Below are 25,535 nucleotides of genomic sequence, written 5' to 3'. Positions count from 1 at the left end.
AAGCATGTTGTACTGGTCCCAAAGTCAATAATACGTTATACTTACGAGTATATCAATCTAAAGTGCAGTCTCACCAATGTTCCTACCTACTCGTAACTGCGTACTTTCTAATAGGTATGTAACCTTCTTTCCAGAAAATTAATAAGTAGGAAGAGACATTTAAAAAGCAGTTGGGTAAAGCAAAAAGTTAACACTCTTAACACTGATCGTTTACCTAATTATGAGGCACTGGGTATTTGGTACCTACCTAGGCAAAAAGACACCATTTCACATACACGCAAAATTTATTTTTCCTGCACGAATTACACTAAACTTCCAACGCACAGTTTTACAAGCAAAGGTAAACTGAGTTGAGTTTTTGTGCCTTGTGATTATTACCTTCCCTTCGACGCTTTGTCCTGTAATTACTTTACGGGGTGATTTTAACAATAATCTCTAAGTACATACCTTTGTAAATCATTCTCATTTAAATTTACACTCTATTGTAATGACATAAGGTCTACAATGCTAAAAAGTTGATGGATTTGAAATGATACTGACAGAAATATTTATTGCACCTCAAAGGATTGGGTAATAGCGAGATGGTTTTATGGTTTTTCGTTGTGCAATTTTCTTGCATTGTACACAAGCGTGTACGGCGACCGATTTTTACGACATTTGTAATATTCTAACTTGCATAGAGTATATTCTGTTGTACGAATGAGGGAATCTTAAGGTTTATTTGATAGTTACGAGTGCTTATTAAATTTAGTACCATGTAACTTACCTTGTTCACTGGATTGGAATTTCAGTTTTTGCATTGCAGTGTAGGTACCTATTATCTATTTAACAAAATAGTTGCTTATAATTTTCGACGATAATGGGACAATGTTATATGCATATTTAGCTAGAGCTATAACTATTGGTGGACCACCAGGTGGACTGACGACATCAAGCGAGTAGCAGTTATTCACTGGATGCAAGTGGCTCAGTATCGTGACGTTTGGAAGTTCCTACAAAAGACCTATGTCCTGCAGTGGACGTCCATCGGCTGACATGATGATGTTATCTATCGGGCTTACACTTACAAATGCCTGGTTTTAAAGTACGTCGCTATCAAGAGATTGTAATAATATTATTTTTACAGCCAGTAACTACTCCTAACCGCTACGAGATTACGCTGAGACGGGTACAAATGACCACATAGGTACCTAAATAAATCAAAGATTTAAATAATCCCTGATAGAAAGGAGGCCTTAATGCTGAACTTAAAATAATACAAATTAGGTACTCACCAGAAAGTGGAAAATGATTGAAGATTGTCTATGGCAGAAGATCCAGAATCCTTGCAGGCCACTTTTGCTGGAAAAACGCAAGTGACAAAAAAAGATGAGAGACTCTGATAGTCAGTTAAACCTACCTTCTTAATTTTATGAAGGCTGAGTTTGTTAGTCTGTACCCCTACAATAGGTAAGTATGACTAACTATAACGGCTCTTAGTCCAAGACATATTTTGTGAATTATTAAACTACTTACTAGTTACCAACCAAACGAGGTAAAAAGTAGATACCTATAAGTTATTTAAAATACTCGTATCGTAATTTAAACACAGCAGTTCAAGTATCAAGCCAAAGTAAACGCAGTAAAAGTCTGTTTTGAGTGGTAATTAACCACCGCTCGCCGGGCGGTCAATAAAGAACATCGCCGCTATACTGAAGGGACAATGCGCAATGACCATTGTCCTCTCAACCCTTTCCCGGCGCACGAAACAGATAGTGCTAAAACAACGCGACGAATCCTTAAGATGTATTGTTTGCGTAACGGCGATTTGTTTTCTACCTGTGTTGATGTGAATCGGGGTAAAATGTACCCACCTTAGGCTTAAACGGTTATATTGTAAAGTAACTGTTTTGTGTAGTAAACTTTAGAGGAATTTGTATTCTAGTCCTTTTTCTTGGTTAGCTTACTTTAGCCCAGTGGATATGACCTCTGCTTCCGATTCCGGAGGGTGTGGGTTCGAATCCGGTCTGGGGCATACACCTTCAACTTTTCAGTTGTGTGCATTTTAAGAAATTAAATAGCACGTGTCTCAAACGGTGAAGGAAAAACATCGTGAGGAAACCTGCATACTAGAGAATTTTCTTAATTCTCTGCGAGTGTGAAGTCTGCCAATTCGCATTGGCCTAACTCCTCTCATTTTGATTGGAGGCTCGAGTTCAGCAGTGAGCCTAATATGGGCTGATAATGATGATGAACGATGACCCACGCGAAGTTTTCAACAGTAAGTCCACACCACACAATCTCAATTAACTATTTTAGTTAGTATGTACTAAAATAGTTAGTAAGTGGTACTGTATGACGTATAAATAAGTACGAGTGGAATGTGTAAGACCAAATCTGTCTACAGCATAAGCGTGGCCTAAGTCCTTAACTGATTAAGGTAAGCTAGAACTGCAGTAAATTCCACATTACAACAGGTATCCAAAAAAACTCTATTAATATTGTCATGCGAATTAGCTGGGCTGGGCAGGGAGAACGATACGAGCGAAAATGGGCAGTGCTAACTATTTTTATAGGAGCTCCTTAATCGTACACTCGGATCTAGAAATAAGTTTTATCGTCACACTACTAAGGGTTCGGAGGTAGGACATAGGTACTCTAAGAATCAGAGCTAGCTAGGTACCTACTCAATATTAGTCAGCTCTGTATTTTAGTAACAAATACAATCCTTTGCTATAATTATTTCCAAAACAGATGAAAGTATTTAGATACCTTAAAAAAATTTTTTTTTTTAAATTATGTTTGTCTGCATTGAATATTTTCAAAACAAATTAGTAAAGTCATCCTACTTCAAATAAGAAATCATTACAAATAGATAATAATAATCTATTCTTCATCATCCCACAAACATTCATTCTCGTACTTTGAAAACTATTAATTTCGAATGTACCTACCTACTATGAAAAACACAAACAGCTCCATCTGTGCATCAAAAGCTAAACTAAGTACAAAATTGCAAAATACAGTAGCCCCATCTAACCACACCACGGGTACCTATCAGCAACAATGCGCCACCCCGTCAACCCCTGAAGGGAATAATCTAAACATTTCCCTAAGCTTCCGCCACATCTTGCTTGCGTAACGCAGTTCTGGATTTTACGACCGCATAATCATAAAACTAATAAGACCGTGCGTTTACGTCAAACTTTTTACCTTACCCACATAACGAAGTTATTTATTTATTATAGGTAATAATCATAGAAAGCGTATGCAATAACATAAAATGCGTGTAGTTCATTCATTGCCTTTGACATCGATAACCTTAAGATACCTTACGTGCATTGAAAAAGTATTTTTTTTTGTAACTAATAAAACAAAAAGTTTTTAAATAATTAACTTTACCTAATAATGTTTATCACATATTATAGCTTATTAGCTGTAGTATTGACTAAAACATTATTATTTGAAAATAACAATCAGGTTTAACTTTTAACTACTTAAAAAATTTACTTACAAATGCCTCGAACGTACATGCTGTGAAAAGGTGGTCTGTGATGAACCAATACATCCTAAACTAAATTTACGAGTAAATACTAATACATCTTTATGAAGCGTTATAATATTTTGGCCAACACTAATATTTGTAAGTATTATATAATTTTGTTGAACTTTGTATTTTGTATATTTGATTAAAATTTATTTTTTTGTAAATAGGTACTCTTAGTCTGTAACAAAAACTTTTAAAGTTACTTTGGAACACGTGATTTATTCATAGATTTTTTTTTATTCATGGTTGGTCGTTATGTATAAATACTCACTCGTATGCGTCAGATTGTAATAAGAGCCGTGACAGCCCAGTGGATATGACCTTTGCCTCCGATTTCTGAGGGTATGGGTTGAATCCGATCCGGGACATGCACCTCCAACTTTTCTGTTGTGTGCACTTTAAGAAATTAAATATCACGTGTCTCAAACGCTGAAGGAAAAACATCGTGAGGAAACCTGCATTCCAGAGAATTTTCTTAATTCACTGCGCGTGTGAAGTCTGCTAATCCGCATTGGGTCAGCTTAGTGGACTATTTGGCCTAACCACTCTCATTCTGAGAGGAGACTCGAGCTCAGAAGTAAGCCGAATATGGGTTGATAATGAATGATGATGATGCGTCAGATTGATTAACACAGAGCGGTACTTTATAGGTACCCCTTGTCCCTTAGACCAAGTAGACTACCTGTTCAAATCGTCAATTACCTACTATAAAAAAGATGGGCCTTCTGATGGTAAGTGAAAACCCTTATAACATTGCAATACGTCGAATGCGCTGGTTGCTCGTCAGTCTGAGATATAACCGCTAAATAATTTGCCAACTTCCGCTCAATGTGGCTGACCCTTAATTAAAACGTTTTACAGCTATCGTGTACCAAGTAAACTCAGTAGCCTACTATTTTATGAAAAGATTCAATGACAATGAACAAGCAGGTCGATTTTAGCGATAGAGCCCTACCTTGAGTTACCTTTGCATGCATTTCATATTTCATAAAGTCTCACAGTTACTCAGTGCTCATAAATTTGTGTCTTTATGATAGACGTAGGTAGGTGCACAGGTGTGGTATGGTTGCAGTTTTCGTACGGTGTTCTGTACTAAAAAGGTTTTAAAGTAATTGATTTATGTTTTTAACTCCCGATGCAAAAGATGGGTATTATGACAGGAATGGTTCAAATGTATCTAACTGCTTCACAACTTACTTATTTTTCTTTGGCGGAGTCTACAGCAAAGTGAGTTATCATCATTACTAGCACTTTTTTATTGCTATAGGTTTAAAAAGAAGAGGAGATTTTGAGTTTAAGCCCACCATGCTCTAATATAAGCCCAGGGTGAAAATTTTTGATTCTTTCATTATCACTACATTACATGTCACTCCTTCTATAAATAGAAGGTATGACGTGTTCTCCGAGGTACAAGAACGTTACACCAACCTTCCAATACAAACATCAAAGGTGTTTAACTAACATCTCAACTCCAGGCTTCTACTAAAAACTTCTTGAAGAAAAATGAAACTTTGTATTACCTCATCATTATCAAGCCATATTCGGCTCACTGCTGAGCTCAAGTCTCCTTTCGAGTTCTCCTCCTCCACAAACTTTTTAATTTGGGTAAGCAATATGTACAAATTGTACAAAATGAAAATACCTTTTCCAACAAGTTTGTAATGAGTCTTCGAGGTAGGCAATGTATTTCTGCATCTAAGAAGTGCACGCCACTGGGTTGGAGTATAATTTCTCGTTAGTAGGTATTGTTAAGAAGGTATGCAGTGGGTGCTGGCCCTGACGCAGTATCAAACTGACACCAAATTGGCCTTGCAAAAATCAACCATGCAAGAGTAAATATTCCTTAGGTACCGGAAACACGAGTAATTGAGAGTAATGTGGGCGAGCGAAGTACACAGCACTCCCCGCAATAAGCATGTCAAGATGCCGACATTGCAATAAATTAATAAAGATCGTGTGCAGGATATATTAATATGTGCCTATATGACAAACAATTGTTGATAGTGTTTGCAGAATATTTTTTTTTTATAATTTTTACTGAATCGAAGTATTTTTTTTTAATATTTGCCATATCTTTTAAATATGACAAATAATCTCATTCTTCTCCAAGAAATTGGGAAATAATGTATTAATGTAATAACTAGACCAACGGGGCGTAGATCGAACCACCACCACTCGGTGATGAGTCCGACCGTTTTTACCGTTGATCTATTGAGGTTAGCTTAATAGCTTATTTTATTTTCATGGTCGTTCTTAAAAATCAGTTTTAATTTATTTATTAGTCTCTAAACAGCTTATTACAGAGCCAGGCAAACTTTCGTTTAGGAGACAGAATATGGGACCTAAATCCACCAAGTTGCTTCAATGCGGATGGCTTTAGGGTGATAAAATCAAAATCAAAATTTATATACTCATTAGCTTTTTAATCATTTATATACTCATGAACACTATAATAACTTTACTAAAAGCTTGCGTTTAATAATATAGTGCTTGACTCTTAACGATTACTATCAGATGAAAATGACCGGGATCGATAGGTTAACTTGCTTTCTGATGCACAAGGGAACAACACTACTCCAGCATTTTCCTAACTCAGATCGGAGAATTTCTTAGAAGAATAAAAAGTTCAATATTTTCAGGACTCGAACTCAGAAATAACCTGGTGGTCTAAAACCACTAGCTTAAAACCATTGTCTATCTTCTTTCTATATTAAGTGTAGGTCTGTGCTTACGTACCAAAAAGTCGCAAATGCTTGCTTACTATTGACGGCCTCCGTGGCGCAGTGGTAAGCGCAGTGGACTTACAAGACGGAGGTACTGGGTTCGCTCCCCGGCTAGACTGATTGAGGTTTTCTTAATTGGTCCAGGTCTGGCTGGCGGGAGGCTTTGGCCGTGGCTAGTTACCACCCTACCGACAAAGACGTACCGCCAAGCAATTTAGCGTTCCGATACGATGTCATGTAAAAACCGAAAGGGGTGTGGATTTTCATCCTCCTCTTAACAAGTTAGTCCGTTTCCATCTTAGATTGCATCATCACTTACCATCAGGTGAGATTGTAGTCAAGGGCTAACTTGTAAATAATAAAAAAAAAATTACCAGAGTTAGTTACATATTTCTAGGTAAGTTGGTAAGTACCTACCTACGTGACGTAGAAGCCTGTAATTAGGTAAATTGATTGAGATTTACTTAAACTTAGGTAAGTTATTTTGTGTTAAGGACGAATAAATACGTGAACCAGTTTTCATGTTTAAAGACATTTCCACGATTCAGGTTGCCTTTATTTCCCCTATCTTTTAAATTCTCATTTGACCCAGAAAACTGAAATTCTGCATGTACTTAAATTAGCATAATATAATAACATCTTGAGGGGTTTAAGGCTCAATGTTGACATTTTGTTTAAAGGTGGCGTTTTTTTTTTATAATTGAGGTTAAATATGTGGGTAGGTTTAACTGACTTCCTGTAAGGAAATCTAAGTATTTTCAAGTTGGTATCCAGCTTTCAGGAAATAAACAAAAAAAAACACATTTTTATCGCATGTAAAACTTTTGTAATTGGGTATTATTTACCAAAATTTATAGAAATTTACACACTGTAGTAACTGATTTAATTTCAATAGCTCAGACGTTTAAGTGGTGTAATAAAATTCATTAGTAGTTATAGTTCTAAGTTTATCTTCTTATTTTCATATCTCACTATTCATTCAATTGCCATTACATGCCAAGTAGACTACCTTTTCTCTTGCAGAAGTTGAAAAGGAATGTCCAATAATGATCTTTAACAAAAATAAAGGCGGTAGGTATAATGTTGTTACTTGCAGAAGTTCAAGAGGAATGTCGAATGATCGTTAACAAAAATAAAGGCGGTAGGTGTTGTGTACGGTAGATATAAATAGGTACCTACGGTATAACATACCTAGAGAAAAATATTTTCTATTTCACTTTGAAACTACCTGCCATTTCCATGTCAATCCCCAATAAATTTCTCTTAATTGAGTCACTGTAGAATTGAGTTACTCCGAAAAACGTCAAAACTATAGCCGAACGAGAATTCAAAACTCGCCGAAACAGAATTGCGTGACTGAAATACCACCACTACATTATAGACCTACGCAAGTGAGTATATAAACATCATCGAACACGTGTTTGTGAGGAAACGGGCTGTGCGCGCCGAATGACAATAGGGGTTTCCCTTTCAAGCGGAAAATTTACGTGATAAAAATTCTAAATCGTTGCGTGTCAAAAAAAAATGTAAAGGTCCAAAAATAAAGTGGCTGCGGTAGGCGTCATTACCGAGTCTTATAGCGGTTCTGTGTGGGGTTGTAAATCAGCGAAGAACGTGAGAATGGATTCATTATTTAGACAATGCTGTGTACGGAACCTAGCGGGAAACGCGCGAGTAACACGCGTACGCCAAATCACCGTGTAATTGAAATCTTGATAACGCTTTTCCACAAAGCGGTCCCTGGCTGATAACTATCGTTGTGACATATTTTTGTGTTTTATTATGGTAATGATGTTTTGTAAACACTCCATCACTTTAGTAAGCTTTTTTATATAGGGCGCTTGGCTGCAATCTTACTCTGGATGGTAAGCAAAAATGTAGCCAATGATGAGTGCGCTTGTCTAACCCGGCTGCCACTCCATGTTCCTCGCGCTGCCTCGATATTGCCGCGATGTTGTTCTGCCTGGCCACACACTAGTCTAATCGCGGAAATGTTCGCGTGAATATCCCACGAATATTCGCGGCAGGGCGAGTAACACTCTACTCACATGTTTACTTTCCTCGTCTGACTGAAGCATAAAAAAGTTAAATCTTAAATTGAGGATACCATCGTAGATATTATAACTTTTGTGTAAGTAATTTCTAACAAAATTAAAAGCATTTGTAAATTACTAAGCTTTAGTTTTCAAAACTAACCCATAGCTGGTAAGAACAAATCTGTAAGCAATGGCGTAGCATACATTGTACAGTGCAGAATTCAACCTTGATGTGTAATTCCTTAGCCCCCCAACAGATGGCGTTGCTAGAATATGAAGTTAACATTTAAAAAACTATTCGTCAGTACAATTTTTTAAATAAAACATCATATTATAATATTATTTTATCCGCAGAGTTTAAATATACAATATGATGTTTTGTAACAAACTAATTTAGGTAGTGAAAGTATTTTGTATGTAGGTAAGATTCCAACCAACCTGGTTTGCTACTTAGTTGCACGTTAAATACAAAGATGGCACTACAAATGCATGGTGCAAAGCTTTCAAATACCCAGAAAAATCAGAAATAGAAAAATGTTATTTTTATTTAATATCTATTATGATTGTAATACAATAATAAAGATATCTATTGTAAACTACTCGTATACTTTAAAAAGACACCTAGAGTAGGTATCCCAAATGAATGCAACAAGCAATGTATCTTTTTTTCCATTATTTCGCAGTATGATCTATATTAATACATATTATAAAGAGTTTTTGAGATTGTAGGAGCAATCTCTAAATCTTCTATCTACTGAACCTATTTTGAAAATTCTTATACTAAAAGAGTCTATATTTTATCCCCGTATTCCCACGGAACGGGATGAAACTGCAGGTTAGTCAATTAAAAAAAACAAATACTTAAATACTTAAAAATAATTTATACCTTTACCTACAGCAATTTACTTCCAAAACTTTCTGTTCCTACTCAGTTGATAGGCAGAGTATTCATATGTAGATAATCTTTTGTATCACAAATACCTACATAACAAGGTCTAGCTGGTGGGAGACGTCGGCCGTTGCTAGTTACCACCGTACCGAGACCGTACCGATACCGTACCGACAAGCGATGTAGCGTTCCGGTACAATGTCGTGTAGAAACCGTAAGGGGTGTGGATTTTTATCCTACTCTTAACAAGTTAGCCCGCTTCATCTTAGATTGCATCATTACTTAGGTACTTAGGTGAGATAGTAGTCAAGGGCTATCTTGTACAAAATAAAATTACAAAAAGAACAAAAACATATATTTGCTATAAGTTTGCGTTAAACAAGACTTTTAAATTAATAATATCACCCACACCATCTTTACCTACTAATATTATGAAGTTGAAGAGTTTGTTTGATTGAACGCGCTAATCTCAGAAACTACTGGTCCGATTAAAAAAAATCTTTTAGTTTTAGATAGCCCATTTATCGAGGAAGGCTATAGGCTTTATATTATCTTCGTATTCTTACGGGAACAGGATGCGGGTAATACCGCAGCAGAGCTAGTTTACCATATATGGTTCTGTTCTACAAATAATAACATATTTTCTAATAACATCGTATTCAACCCGTTGAATCACCGCGCGCGTATAAAAACAATAATTTGAAAACCCGATAACGTCAGTATTGGATCATTGATTCATATACTGGCGTCCACATATAACTGGTCGATGCTTTTCTATTTTTACCCACCTGTTTACGGTCCGCGCTCTAGATAGATATGTAGTAGATTCGGAGTAGAATATTTTCGGTAATACGTGTTCTTACGTGATTCGTTTGAGAGCGATTTGTGATTTGCCCATTCAAATAACGTCGAACTAAATCTATTGGAAGTATTATCTAAAATTATTTACTACAGTACAGTTTTACCTGTAATAAATGCAGGTAGGTTACATTAGTTATCACTAAGATAATAGACATGTGGCAGATTGCAATGGTCAATAAATTGTTATTATTATTGACTTTCGCTTCACCATTTGAGATATTTAAAATTTGGAGGTGCATGCCCCGGACCGGATTCGAACCTATGCTCTCCGAGACAACGGTAGGTCATATCCACTGACCTATCACGACTCTAACGATGAAGAAAAAACTTCATGAAGAAACCTGACAATGTGTTTGAAGTCTGCCAATACGCATTAGGATAGCGTGGTGGACTTATGAGTCCACCACGCTATCCTGATGCGGATTGCCTAACCCCTCTCATTTTGTGATGAGACTCCTGCTCAAAAGTGAGCCGAATATGATATGATGATGATGATTATGACCTACTCTTTATGAAAAGGCAAACTTTATTTTTATAAAAAGTATTATCATAGGCTACTCGAAGCACTACGTCTTTGTAGACAAAGTCGGTCATTATTTCCCATAGATAGGTATATCTACAGTTACGTAGGTGCCGATCACATAAATTAATTAGAGACAAGTATTTACAACATTTAGTATGAGTAGCTTGATTGTAGCCTTAATACCAAGGCATTGTGTGAGCCCCGAAAAACATCGTGCAAATCAATTTTACTGCGAAAACCGTAAAGCTATACAACCCGAAATTCCCACGGACTAAGCCAAAATTACGATTCATTGGTCCAAATGAAAAATGTGACAAACAAAGACATACCGTCCAGTCGGTGGAGCATCAAAGAAAACGTCGACCCGATGTATCGCTATATGAGAAACGCTACCTTGATGATCGTCCCACTATCGCTCTATTGTACGGAATCGACACACTCGACCGTTATGTTCACGCTTATGGTGCGATAAACTACTTTTTTTCGGACGAGGGAAATATTATCTGCGTGTAGCTATCTACTAGGTATGGTAGATATAAATTGCTTTATCTAACTAAATTAGAGTTGTACATACCTACTTATTAGTTATTTTATTAAATAGGTATGTGTCTGAAAATCAGCTGATATAGTTGAAGCTGGACTCGGTGGATGGAGCACATAGTTCAAAGAGCTGATGACGTTGGTGTCCCTAGATGGGAGCCTGGTGGAGTGGCAACTGGCAAGCCCGCACAGTAAAGCGCATCGAACCGTCCACTAGGTGGACTGATGGCAATAGCACTGGACTGACCATGGGAGTGTCAGGAACAAATTTTCCAAGCTATAGCTGTTAAGGTATTGGTAAGTTTTGTGGCCACAGTCCATAGAAAAATAAGGTATAAATAACGTAGTCATAAAAACATAAGGTAGTATATAAGGCTGTAAGTTAATGTATATAGTATGACATTATTATATAATACACAACCGTGTAAACATAGACGTCCACTGCTGGACATAGGCCTCTTACATGGACCTCCAAGCACAACGATCTCGAGCCGCCAGCATCCAGCGGCTCCCTGCAACCCGCTTGATATCCTAGGTCCACCTTGTGGGAGGTCGGCCAACACTGCGCTTTCCGGTGCGGGGTCGCCATTCCAGGACCTTGGGACCTCAATGTCAATCGTGCCGTTTCACTTGTACCTAATTCAAACACGCAAGGTTGGTCTGCCAAAGACCAGTCGTAATATATATCGACATTCACCATCGTCAGCTCATTGTCAACAACTTCATTTCAAGCATTTTCTTGCTCGCTGCATCTTTCTATAAAGGAGAGGAATGTATGCTTACTACGCTATTCCAATGCAGGTTGGCGGGCTAAATGGTTATAAAATTTGACTCTGTGAGCCAACGACTTAACGTAGACAACGATGCATGAGAGTGTAACACTACTCCTTAAATCCAGGATGCTATTAAAATACATATTTATTGAAAGAAAGAAAAGCTATTTTTTTCATAGGATTCAGGATTCGAACTAATAATCTCAAATACATAGACTAACCACTGAACCAACTAGGCAGGTCATTTGTCAAGTTATTTGAAGTTGAAGGTTGTTGAGGTTTTAAAATAACAACTGAGTCGAGGTCAAAATCTAGTGTAGCATACACCTAAATGTCGCGTAAAAGTATTGAGAGCGAAAAGTCGCTAAATTTGAGGCGTTCGTGGAGGCTTTTGAGGAAAGCCCAAAGCCGGTGTTATAGGCAATGAGAGGGCCGGGCGGGAAGGCTCTATCGGCACTTTACACGCTCTACCGGAGCTAACCTCCGCCCAAATGTAATAATACGCCGCCTGCTCTCTGTTTCAATTTGGGAACAAATTGAAATTGTTTTTATTTGAATAATATTACTATACCAGACTCTACGCGGATGGTGAAATGATAGTTATTGTATTGCTCGCCGTTGTTCGTTTTTTTGACCTATGAGTACTACTTTTAGTTGTCGTCTGAATAACCTTTGTTTAAATATTATTTAGTTGAAAAATGTTGTGTTCATCAAAACAAGAATAACGAAGAATTTCAAAGAAGACTGACCACAATGTTAACTTCTTTGGTAAAAACTTTTTAAAACAGTTCGTTTGATGTTATATTTTTTTGATTTTTTGATCTTACTCTATTTTCTTGATTAGATTGATGATTTCTACTCATCATTATCAACCCATATTCGGCTCACTGCTGAGCTCGAGTCTCCCCTCAGAATGAGAGGCGTTAGACCAATAGTCCACCACGTGGGCCCAATGGGGTTTGGCAGACTTTACACACGCAGAGAATTAAGAAAATTCTCTGGTATGCAGGTTTTCTAATTCACCGTTTGAGACACGTGATATTTAATTTCTTAAAATGCACACAACTGAAAAGTTGGAGTTGCATGTTCCGGATCGGATTCGGACCCACACCCGCTGAAATCGGAGGCAGAGGTCATATCCACTGGGCTATCATGGCTCTTCTATCTATATTTTTAAATGAAATGAAATTATTTAATTATTTTTGTTTTAAGTAGGTAAAAGTCTAGTAGGTCCATCTCATTGATTGTTATGAAATTTTGTGAGGTTAAAACTAATTTGTCATTGGTTTTGGACACACTTTTGGACCTTACTACGAGTGTATGAATCTATTAATCATCTCGTAGCATGTAGATTGTAGATAGTTCGTAGCACATTAGACGATTAAATTTATTCGTACCTATTTTAAGTTCTAGCCTAAAACATCTTTTAAAAAGTTAGTACTTTGGATAAACCTATTTTGTGTATTTTTTTTAAGTTAACCCAACCAAAAATAATACTCAAAATCAAACAAAAATAACCTGTACATCAAACTTTGAAGCATGTATATGAGTTTTGATAATTCTAAGATAATTTAACGTTACACTAAACAAGCTCTAAAACTTTAATAGCTTATTGTACGAACCTATAAATTTCTATTTTTGTACAATTTCTACGTATTGTGCTTTCTCTAGTTAAAAACCTTGTGCACGCCACAGACGAGTAATCTCTAGTAAAGATTTATGTTAATGGCGTAGTTTCATACAAGTATTTAAAATAACAAGCATTATTAAGCAATTCCGGTGCGGAAGGATCGCTGCATCCTTTATCAGGGGTGCGGGGTGCAGAGGGGGGAGCGTTGGAAAAATTGCACATAAATATTGAAGCTGCCACTTACACGTGCGCCCCGCGCCGTCCTCTCGGCTAATATGGACATGCCTTAAAGATTCTCATACAATGGATACTTTGTTTTATATTATGCTTTTATTGGATGTTTTGTTCACCTGCTCTGTGTCTGTGTGTAATAAATAACAAGAAAATCGAAATAAAAACCAGTTTTTCAATGTCGATATTGTCGTTTTTAATATTTTCAAGATTCGAATAATATTAAACGATAATAATCGGTGCTAATGTATTGTTAATACTGTGTATAGTGTCTGAAAAATATTTAAGTCTGAAAGAACTTCATAAATTGCCAGTCTTCATAAAATGTCTGACTAAGCCCATGCTTACCTACTCACTTTCGGCCTTCATTAAAATATGAAAAATAGGTAACCAATTATGCACCTTTGACCGTGGTAGTTTTGGAAGCTAACAGGTTTCAAAGTTCTAGATTATTATCAATTGTCCAAGTATAAAATGTATTTATTTGACATTTTAAATGAATGAATCATGTCTCTACACTAGAACCTTACATTACCTATTCATAGCAACTTTTAGACATTTAAAATTTTCGCTAGAGATCCTTGAAGTCTGATCTTTACTATTCGAAGGATTGCCCCAAAACTAAGCTTGTCTTATCTCTATGCTAGAAGTTATGTCTGGATAATGGAGGATCTTAGTCTAATACGTTAAAACAATAGTCCACATTATATGTACCTACCTATCAATTTTTCATAAATATTATTGGATAAATATTACAATTTGTATACATTTTATTTGAATGTCGATAAAAAGATAGGATAGATAAATAGGTAGGTAGAATAAATAGGTCATTTATAATTGTCTGTAGAGATTATATAAACCACCTAATAATTCAAAACATCAATTTACAATACTTCCCATTATATTTTGTAATTTTTTTAAATTATCTAAATAATCATTTGTTTTTATACCAAACGTTTTACTTAATCTTCGTTTTACTTTTTTTTTGTGAAAGTTTTATTTTTTGTCTAGCCCTGGGGAATGTCCGCTCTATTCTCGCGAGCTAGTATGGTGTAAGCCCTCGTTCTTTTTCTTGTAGCAAATTTCGCAACAATCTCACTTATTATGCCACACAAATTCCGCGCCCCCGGCCTCGAGACGTGAAATTAAAATTTCCTACTTACCCCCCTTTATACGGGGATAGCTTAATAAATATTGCTGCCTAGTTACAAACTTACAAACTGAGACAAATGCAAGTGTTTATAAAATGTAAATTGGTTCTATTAAAATAGATAACAAAGGGTTGGTATTGCGTTTTGGAGATTAGATACATTTCGGTTGTTTTTTTAACAGGTAGGTATACCATATTAAATCTTCCCCTGTACCTACCTCCCTACTTTGATATAATTTGAGCTATTGTAAAAATAATCAGTAACTAGGTAACTATCGAATAAAAAAAATGTATTAACACTTTCCATTTTATTTTTTTTAGTTTTCCATATACCGACCTACGTCCTACATATTTTAAACGTACCAGCTAATTAAATCGCTTGGCGCTCCGCCTGGGAGATACTAGCTAATGCCTACCACAACAGAGAAATACCTAGGTATAACAACTTAACATTGAAAAGTTTGTACAAGATGCTAAATTGGGAACCCCGCACCGGAAAGCGCAGTTTAGTCGCCACTGGTGGCGGCTCAAGGCCATTTTATTTGGAAGACCATGAAAGAGGCCATGTCCTGAACTGGACGTCCATCGGCTGTTAATGAAGAAAAGATAATAATTGAAAATTTTGTATTTGACCTAAGAAACCTATACTTACGCAAGTAGATAAACTATTACCTAAGCAATAGGAATGTGTCCTCTGGGGATCAACTTTTATGTTCCTATTTATAGGTTTGTAAACCCAAAACAATGGTTTTAAACTGTTTGTCTGGTGGTCACGTTTTATTACATTCTAAGCTTTTGAGACAATTTTTATGGTCTGAAACATGCAGACGAAGTCACGGACAAACGCTACAAAATTATAAATTATAAATTATAAGAAAATATTTGAAAGAGATTTTGTCTAATTAGGTCTCTGTTATGTCAAGATATTAATTAATCAATTTGGGGACTTTGGAATAACGCTAAATCGCTTGGCGGTACTTCTTTGTCGGTAGGGTGGTAACTAGCCACGGCCGAAGCCTCCCACTAGACAGACCTGAACCAATTAAGAAAATCTCAATTGGCCCAGCCAGGGATCGAACCCAGGACCTTCGTGTAAATCCACCGCGTATACCACTGCGCCTCGAAGGCTGCCAAAAACTGAATAACAGGTACTCATTATTTTTGTAGGATTCAGCGTGACAGCTGACCAACTTTGCTGTTATTTTGTAGGTAAATGGTTGCCTCTAAAATTTAAAGGCACACAAAGCTTAACCTAAAGACAGTATGAAAGTATCAAAGATTAAGCTACGAGTAAGAATTTAAACTCACATGAGTATTGTCGTAGAACGCCTAACCACCTATCTAGTGGTTTGGGTATTTTACGCCGTTTTTCATGAAGAAGGCAAACTCTATATCAAGTAATATAAGGTAGTAATCCTACTTTCCTAAATATTGCCGCCGTACTTTAATTTTATTCATTTTAGTTCAGTATTATGACATCAATATAAAAAACTAATGTGTTTCTTTTTGTTGCAGGTGACAGTTTACTTTAAAATAAGGTAAGCAATCCCTATTAAAATATTACCGATGCTAGATAGCCATAATTATTGTTTTATTATTAACTGGTGTCTGGTGTTTATAGATAATATTAAATCGGCTTTCTAAAGTAATATAAGCACTAATCCGAGAATGTGGTCATCAGAATGGGTGTTGATAACAACTGATAATAAGTTAGGTATCATTAAGTAGATACCTACGTACAAGTAAACAAACTAAAGCAGGTACTTATTCTATGTAACTAAAAAATAATTGTGCAAAAAAAATTGAAAATGGCTCTACCAATGCGGACTTTTTTCCAAATTTACATTTTAGCTTAATTACTTATATTATAAATGACTAGGTATTAAGGAGCTTACAAATAAGTACGTAGAAGCAGCATCGGACCTAGCTGTAGAAGATTTTATATTGTTACATAAAGTTACCATTAACGACATACGAATATGTATGTAAGTAGATATGTATTGTATTATAACAAACTGACGCTTACTGGACTGTCTTTTGTAAGATAAAAGACTAAAATCGTATTCTAATACCAAATAGATTAATTTATTAGACCAGTTTTTGAAATAAATCTGCTAACTTTTATCTACTCCAATTGGCATGACGACCAACAAGAAAGATTCCAGTCGTATTTACAGTCGTTTGTCATTTTGATGAACACTGTAAGTGACAAAACAAGTTTATATCGAATTTAAAAGCGTCGGTTCTATAAACTGATCGTTAAATCTCGCGGGCGATAGTTGTAAATTTTCCGAGGAGTTGAGCACTTTTACGATGGACACTTGCTCCACCCACCTGGGACTTTGTGGCTGCGAGATGGCTTCTATACATCGATCCTCTATAAAACAGGCCATCAGTGCTTGTCGGCGTTTCTTTTGTTATATGGGCGAAATTTTACACAGTCTTTAGTAAATTATTTATTGGCACGTACACTGTTATGTTCTGCGAGCGTGTAATCAAACACAGTCTAAGTTTTATGTTTTGTTTGTATCCACAAAGGTTTTTATACTAATGCTGAGCGCGAGGGAAGTTAGGCTCGCTACATACGTGGCGTGTTTTATCTCGGACGGTACTGAACCGACTAGATTTTGAAATAATATTGTTTAATATATAATATTGTTTAATCTCAAGTAAGTAAGATTTGATTTCCTTTGTTTTTTTGTCGTTATAAAAGCTTCAAAACTACTGGACCGATTTTAAAAACTCTTACACTAATGGAAAGTTACACTATCAGCGTGTAAAATCTAGGCTATTTTTTAGTCCCCATATTACAACGGGATTGGGAAATCTTCGAGTGAAACCGTCGGGTAATTGCTAGTACCTACTGCATGGACGGGACGGCGAAGTTTAGCTTTAACACATCTCGTCCCATCGCCGCCCTGTCCACGTCCTAACCCCGTTACGTATGTAGTGACCCTTATGTTCTTAACGAACAATGTTAGAGAAATTTGTTGGTATTAAACATACCGTAAATTTAATAGTTGGTAATTTTGCAAGAGAAACTGAAGTCGTTATCTATATCTGCCTACGTTGTATAAATATGTAGATAATATAATATACAGCAGGAGCATGTGCTAGACCTTCCTTCGATTAAAAAAATCGACGTTTGAAGGTTACTATGAAGCTATCTTGCAACTGAGGACCTCCCTCACAAACCCACATGATCCAAGATTTATACCTACCTAGTTGCCTATCGTAGGTACCTATATACTTACCGTAACATGATTATATAGTTTCGTTATATATAGCTACTCGTATATTTCGGCACCGTGATAGCCCAGTAAGAGCCGTGATAGCCCAATAGATATGACCTCTGTCTCTGATTCTTGAGGGCGTAGGTTCGAACCGGCCCGGGGCATGCACCTCCAACTTAGTTGATTATGTGCATTTTTAAGAAATCAAATATCACATGTATCAAACGTTTAAAGATAGGTAGGTACCTAAACATCCTGAGGAAACCTGCATACCTGAGCATTTTCTTAATTCTCTACGAGTGTGAAGTCTGCCAATCCGCGTTAGGCCAGCGAGGTGGACTATTGGCCTAACTCCTCTCATTCTGAGAAGAGACTCGTGCTCAGCAGTGAGCCGAATATAGGTTGATAACGATGAATATGTGGGCGCTGATACCACTCACGTCACGGAATGAAGACAGAGATCCACAGAACATCACCACCGATTGAAGAGTCGATTTAGCTTTTAAGTATTTTATCTAAATTATATCAAAATTTGCATTAAATATTATAATTTCTCAAATAGGTTTGCATTAAAACAACCATTATGTATCGGATATTGAAATTAGCTAAAACAAAGCACCTCATTTGTAAATGATAATTATTTTTATTGGAAAACTATTCTTATAAGTTTACTTAATCTAAATTCAAATTAGTTTCTTATGGTACACAGATGATCTCAGTTGTTAACGGATATAAATTTCTTTTATAGGTTAATAGGTTGATTAATTTACCTATTAGTTTTACTTTTACCTGCGGCTTCGTTCGTATTTTTTACAGTAAATGCTATTTTATTTCTAACTATTAAACATTCATTGTATAAATGGCTACTAGCTTATTCACTGATTTGGTCTTTATTACTAACCTTTTAAAATAAACATCAAATCAAGTGAGAAATGTCATCTACCAACTGTATGATATCCACGAAGGGTTGTCAGTAGACACCGGATGAATTGTTACCAAAAATATCAATTTCGTATAGGTATGACAACTAACATAGGTACGACAAAGTTACTGAATTAGCCTGCAGGACTATTTCTAGAAGATAAAACTGTTACCTATCAGTGGCGAAGGATGGAATTTAGAAGAAGTTAAGTCGACTCAAAGAAAAGGTAATTCATATAGCGTGATACAAACTCTGGGTTCTCAAATATCTAGATATCGTACAACAATGAATATGTACCTATAGATTTTTAAAGGTAACCCGGTGGAAATCGGCTTGCATGGAATCTTCGCCGTTGGTACCTATAGTAAGTTATCGGTAAGTAAGATAAAAGTAAGTAGTAGTAAGTAAGTAAGATAAAAGCGCTTGGAGGCGATTGGATCAGCTTCCACCTTCACACAGGAAATAAAACTATAAGAAATTGTAATTGTTATCAATTGTAAATTATAATACTGTATGACTTTTTCAAAAGAGCAACTGTTGAGTTTGTTGCCGGTATCTTCTCAGCAGAACCTGCCTTCCGAACCGGTGGTAGAATCTTTACAAATAGTCAAGTGACGTGTCAAAAGTGCTTGTAAACTGAGCCTACTTGAAATAAATGATTTTTGATTTTGATTTTGATTTTTGATTTCGGTCGGGTCTAGTCCGGTTATGAAATACCTACTGAGGTCTTCTTTTCTGAGAAACTTCAGAAAAATTTCGCAATCCGGTGTTGGGATGTTTGTGGTATCACAATCCGGTTTCTCGCAGAGCACGTTGTCCTGGTCATTATCATGAACATTTGATTCACAGTGGTTGCTAAAGAATTCAGCTTTAGCTTTAGCTTGGCCTTGAGCCTGTCAGGTGGACTGAGGACATCAAGCGAGTCGCAGAGATTCGCTGGATGCAGGCGGCTCAGTATCGTGATGTTTGGAAGTCCCTACAAAAGGCCTATGTCCTGCAGTGGACGTCCATCGGCTGATAGCCCGTTGAGCGCATTGGAGCAGACTGGTGGGTCTAAGCTCCATATCTCCTCTCTATTACGGAGCGAGGCATGAGCCTGTGGTGGGACGAGACCTTAGGAATAAGGGATATAGCCAATGTCACGAAACCTGCATACTTACCTACTAGAGAATTTTCTTAATTCTCTGCATGTAGTCTGCCAATGCGCATTGGACTATTGGAGCCAGCCAGGACTATTGGCCTAACTTCTTTCATTCTGAGAGGAGACTCGAGCTCATCAGTGAGCTAAATATGGGTTGATAACGATGGCACCCGGGAATAATGTATCTTTCTAACAGTGAAATATTTTTTTAAATCCGTTTAGTAGTTTAGGAGCCTATTGAATGCAAACAAACAATCAAATCTTTCCTCTTTATAATATTAGTATAGGTATTAGATAATTAACTGTACCTATTAATATAAAAGCCACTTGAAGACGAAGTGGCTGTTGCTTTAATAACTTAGTCCTAGGGATATAGGTGGATAGGTAAACCTAAAGATAATTATTATAATAATATTTTTCATAAATAATAACCTTTTATAGTAACCAACTTATATTTATAGTTTCCAATCTCTAAACCTACCTAGGTATACTATAAAAGTACAATAAAATAATAATTGTTAGTAAATAGTAAGTTTATCTGTGCCGACGTTAAACCTATTAAAAATTCAACGACGTGTCGATCTCTATAATGACCTCATTGATTTTCAATTTTATATACATTTTTATCTGAGTCTTTATTACACATAAGTATGATATTAATTACTTTACACATTGGATCGTAAAAATAAATCATTTGACAATAAAATAATCAATTACAGACCAATGGAAAAATGTTTGAATCGTAAAACAAATGACCTAAACTGTCCATATCGGGCCCTGTGTACGTTTATGGCATAAACATCACAATAACAACATAAAACCTATACTTATGCAATGTTCTACTGCCACACCGCCGTACCACCGACCTGATAAAGCTGAAAAGGCAAGTTAAGCCTATAAAAACCCTGCACTAAACACCGTCTAGCGATCAAAAATGTAGTAAATAAATAAACACGTCAGACAATAAACGGTTTTATTTAAATTGTCGTAAAGATTACAGTTCCACGTGTACTCTATGTGGTTACGACTTAAAAGGATGAATGAAATGCGTGAATGAAAGGACAATGTTTGTTGGAGAGGGATGAATGATACCAGTTCGACCACGTGGCCGGCGTAACACAGTTCGGTGCAATTCTTATTGGGGTTTATTATTGTTGCGTTCCAATTTGAATGGAGTATGTACTGCAAGCTTTCTTATCAGAATAGTTTTTTTTATTAAAAATTATACATTTTAATAGATTAAATGACCAAGTATTTTGTTAATATTGTAGCATTAGTTTAACAAATCAATATTTGTGATATATTACCTAAATTGATTGCCAAACGTTACAGTACAGTATTGAAATTTGATTAAGGTTTTTTTTGACAAATTAAATATTTGTTGTTATGTCTCATTATAGTGACTTTGTTAACATATCAAAAGATATATCTTTGTATTGCCACGTAATACGTAGGTACAATGTATATAGATACTAAACAACATTACCGACCTATTTAGGTTCAATAGTCGATTTCATGAGACCCAGAATTCCAGTAGGTCTCTATTGCAGTAGCTACTGAGAAAGGAGATCACAAAAAGATATGCTTTTTTTTTCCTAAATTCAGCGGCCCTACATCTGATCTTATAAGTATCTCCTAACCTATTAAGACGTCCTTGGACTAATGTATTCTTTATTACTTTGATAAATATTTTTTTGCTTCTTTGTATAATAAAAAATTATTAAAAAACATTGTGTGTTGTTATTAATTCACGATTTAATTAAAACTGTGGCAACCGCCATGTGAGGCTTGACTACTACGCCAAGCGTCATTCACTCTACAGTGTAATGCGACATGTGAATTGGAACGGTGGGTGAAAAAAAATCGAGACTATGAAAAACAAATCTCACTTTAAAATAAAAAATCTTTCTATAGTGATGTCAACTTATTGTCCTATCGTATTATGAGATATTGAATAGCATCCGTGTTTGCCCTTACAAACACTATCAGTTATATCCATATTGCATTATTATTGGTATTGCATAATTATTTATAGATAGGAATTTTTGCTACAGGTATGTTTGTATTTTTTTGTATTTTAATTTTTAGTCTTTTATTTACGGTTTAGAATTCGATATAACCTGTGATTTTGTCGAATAGACACTAGAATACGTACTTATAATTACAATTCTCATTTGAGAAATTTACTGAGGTAAAGATTTATAGAAGGTTTAATTAGGTTAAATTATCGCTTATTTTTTTTATAAAAAGTTTAAATAAAAAAAAGATATTTTCCATTATAACTAATTAAGAAGTAGCATAATGAATATCTTAATTCTGTTCTGTTTTCCTACAAAAAAAATAAAAAAGTGATTTATCTACTACCTAAAAGGTAAAGGGTTCGATCCCCTCTGGACTACTGTCGTACTATAGGTACCGTACTATACTTACAGTGTTGAACGGGAATATTGGTATAAAGATAGACTTTATACCAACGTTTTATTAAACAGTGGCAACTTTAATATTCTAAATATCTTTCATGTTTATGAATTATGGTAAAAATGTTATGCAACAACCAAACTTACTTCCCGGATCTAAAAGTGATTTCAAATTATCAGTAAAACAAAAAGTAAATATCAAATAATAGATACATGATTTTTATTGATACTTAGTAGGTAGACACAGGTACCAACATGACTTAATAATTATGGACCTTTTAATGTCAATTGTAAGATATAATTTTATATCGTCAACTAATATGCGGAGTAAAAGTGTGTATGTTATTAAATTATAGATAAATTGGTCATTTACTTTATAATAAGATTTACTTAACAGCCATTTTATGATTTTACCCAACAAACTATATTTATTATAAACTTAATACAAAATAATGAAAATAAGCATTCTCACTGTTGCTTTATTGTTGAAAACCATTCACTTTGACAGCTAGAAGTGCCGGAATGGTTTGTGATTGGCGGTGAATGTTCTGCACCGGATCACTATTGGCGTAGACGAGCAGAGCGCGGGGGTGCGCGGGGACCAGCGCCATTACGAACAATGGCCGGCGGAACAGTCGTTAGCGAATAGCTTTTATCTCTTTCTAATGTAAGCCACGCAGGTAGGAATTAATGAGACGGCGATGGTTCCGGCGCGTCACTCCGCACAATCAGTGCGTCCCGTTCGCACGCACGTGCTACGTTTCGCCGTCTCGCGTGCGGCGCGCGGCAGCGGTAACGCTCGCCACGACGGGAATTCAGAGTCGTAGAGCCTCATACGCGGGTCATAAACGATCCGCGGCCATACTAGAGGTGCACGCGCGAGAATCGATCCGAATCGCCGGCGATAAACGCATCTCCCGCGAGGCGATCGTCGCGCGCCGCGTCGCCGCCGAGCGATGAGTTCCAAGTTCATCATCGATAGCATGCTCCCCAAGTACCACCAGCAGTTCCATCACCAGAACTTGTTCGCGGGAGCCGGAGCTTCGCCGATCGAGGCGTCGTTGTCGTCGTCGCTGTCGTCGTCGTTGTCGACGTCGCTGTCGTCGTCGCTGTCTGGCGGGCTGGGGGCGGCCGCGCTGGGGGCCGGCTCGCCGGGTGCCGGGAGCCCACAGCGCTCGTCGTCGTCGTCGTCGGCGTCGCCGGGCGCGCCGGCGAGGATGTATCCGTACGTGTCGCACCACCAGCAGTTCGGGGGGTCGGTGCCGTTCCCCGCGGGCGGCGGGCTGGCGGACGACAAGAGCTGCCGGTACCCTGGGGCCGTGAGCGGCGACCCCATGGTGAACTACGCGCTGGGGCAGCACAACGGCGGCGCGGCGGTGTCGGCCGCGTCGGCCAGCATGGCGGCGGCGGCGCAGTTCTACCACCAGGCTGCGGCGTCGGCCGCGTCAGCCGCGTCGGCCGCCTCCGTCGACGCCATGGGCGGCACGTGCGCGCAGCCGTCCGCCCAGCCGCTGCCCGACATCCCGCGCTACCCCTGGATGTCCATCACCGGTAATTGCTTACTCATTCACTGCATGACCGTTTGCCGCCCACTAGCAGTTTATATCACTTCTTTTCTGAAATTAAGAAAGTCTCATTTATAAAATTCGCTAAAAACAAATGGCTTATAATTAGTGTTAGATTTTCGTTTCGTAGTTAGGTATACGTTATGATTTTATGAACAATACTTAGTATTCTGTTTATGATTTTTTTTTCATTCATTTTCGTTTCATTATATCTAGACATGTATCAGGTTATGATATAGCCTATGTAAAATAATGAATGGTTACTTGTATGCATGCAATAATTTTAGTTATAGAATGTATAGTTCCAGTTTAATAAATAGGTACCTGTAGGTACTTGTAATAATAATTTTACACAAATTTTTATTACATAAGCTTACAACACGTTCACGACTTTCAGATGGGTTTAAGTACCTATCAAATTTTAAATACATAAATATTATAATCGGCATTATAAACTTAAGAATACCTAGTTCGCCATAATAAATGCCGAGCTATTAATTTTTATTATCATTTAATTATTCTTGACATCCAAGCCCTTGTAACTAAAATAACCTTGCTATTATAGTTTCATAATTCTAATAAGAACCTTACCAACTTCCAATTCAAATCAAATATTAACAAGTAGGTACTATAAGTCATTCACACACTACATCAAATACCTTCATAACTAATACAAATTAATTATTATTTAACTATTAAACACTTAATTTTCAAATAATTTCCTGTAATTAGGCGCCTAAAAGCTACTACGAGTATTTGGTAATAAACCTAATAATATATCTGTTATGAAGTAAGTAGGTATAGGTAGGACCAATAGGTATAAATAATAAGAACAGACAGACTTTGAATTATTTATATATTTTACTGCGGGGTTGAATACCAGTTACAATTGCACCACATTACTATTATGATTACTAAGTACCTATTAATAATTTTATTACAGTTTTAATGATTATAATTACTACATTAAATAAACTTGAAATAAGATAAAAATATAAAAACACGATGTAGAGCAAGTGCCGACGGCGGCATTAGTATGAAATATATAAAACAGCGTCACCTATCTATTTATAAAGTAGGTAAAAAATTAATTACATATAGGTATTACTTATATACCCACTTATTTATTACCTAACCGTCATAATTATCTGCCCATTTGAATGACATTCTTTAGGAACAGCCTTCCATTAAGAGGTTTTAGAACTTGTACCCACCACGCTGGGTAAAAGCTTTTGGTGGTGGGAGGCTTCGGTCGTGGCTAATTACCTACTGTCGAATACGTAGGTAGCGCCAACAATTTAGCGTTCCGGCACGATGTGTAGAAACCGAAAGGGGTGGATTTTCATCCTCCTCCTAACAAGTTAATCCGCTTCTA

At 36.7% G+C, this 25,535-nt stretch overlaps 1 protein-coding gene across 4 annotated transcripts in view; it reads left to right on the top strand.

Moving 5' to 3' along the window:
• The first annotated feature begins 20,585 nt into the window (after window positions 1-20,585).
• Window positions 20,586-25,535, top strand: part of LOC112057784 (homeobox protein abdominal-A homolog) — a 73,868-nt gene continuing 68,918 nt past the window's right edge. For 2 of the 4 annotated variants that reach the window (XM_024098330.2, XM_024098328.2), the window contains exon 1: window positions 20,586-24,146. In XM_024098330.2, coding sequence (XP_023954098.1) covers window positions 23,552-24,146 — 595 coding nt within the window. In that variant the 5' untranslated portion in view covers window positions 20,586-23,551. The remainder of the gene's footprint in view (window positions 24,147-25,535) is intronic. The other 2 variants (XM_024098329.2, XM_024098327.2) reach the window with 2 other exon arrangements.

This window comes from Bicyclus anynana, chromosome 10, assembly GCF_947172395.1.
Source record: "Bicyclus anynana chromosome 10, ilBicAnyn1.1, whole genome shotgun sequence".
NCBI classification, from domain to species: Eukaryota; Metazoa; Arthropoda; class Insecta; order Lepidoptera; family Nymphalidae; genus Bicyclus; species Bicyclus anynana.
This window is presented reverse-complemented; position numbering and strand designations above follow the sequence as displayed.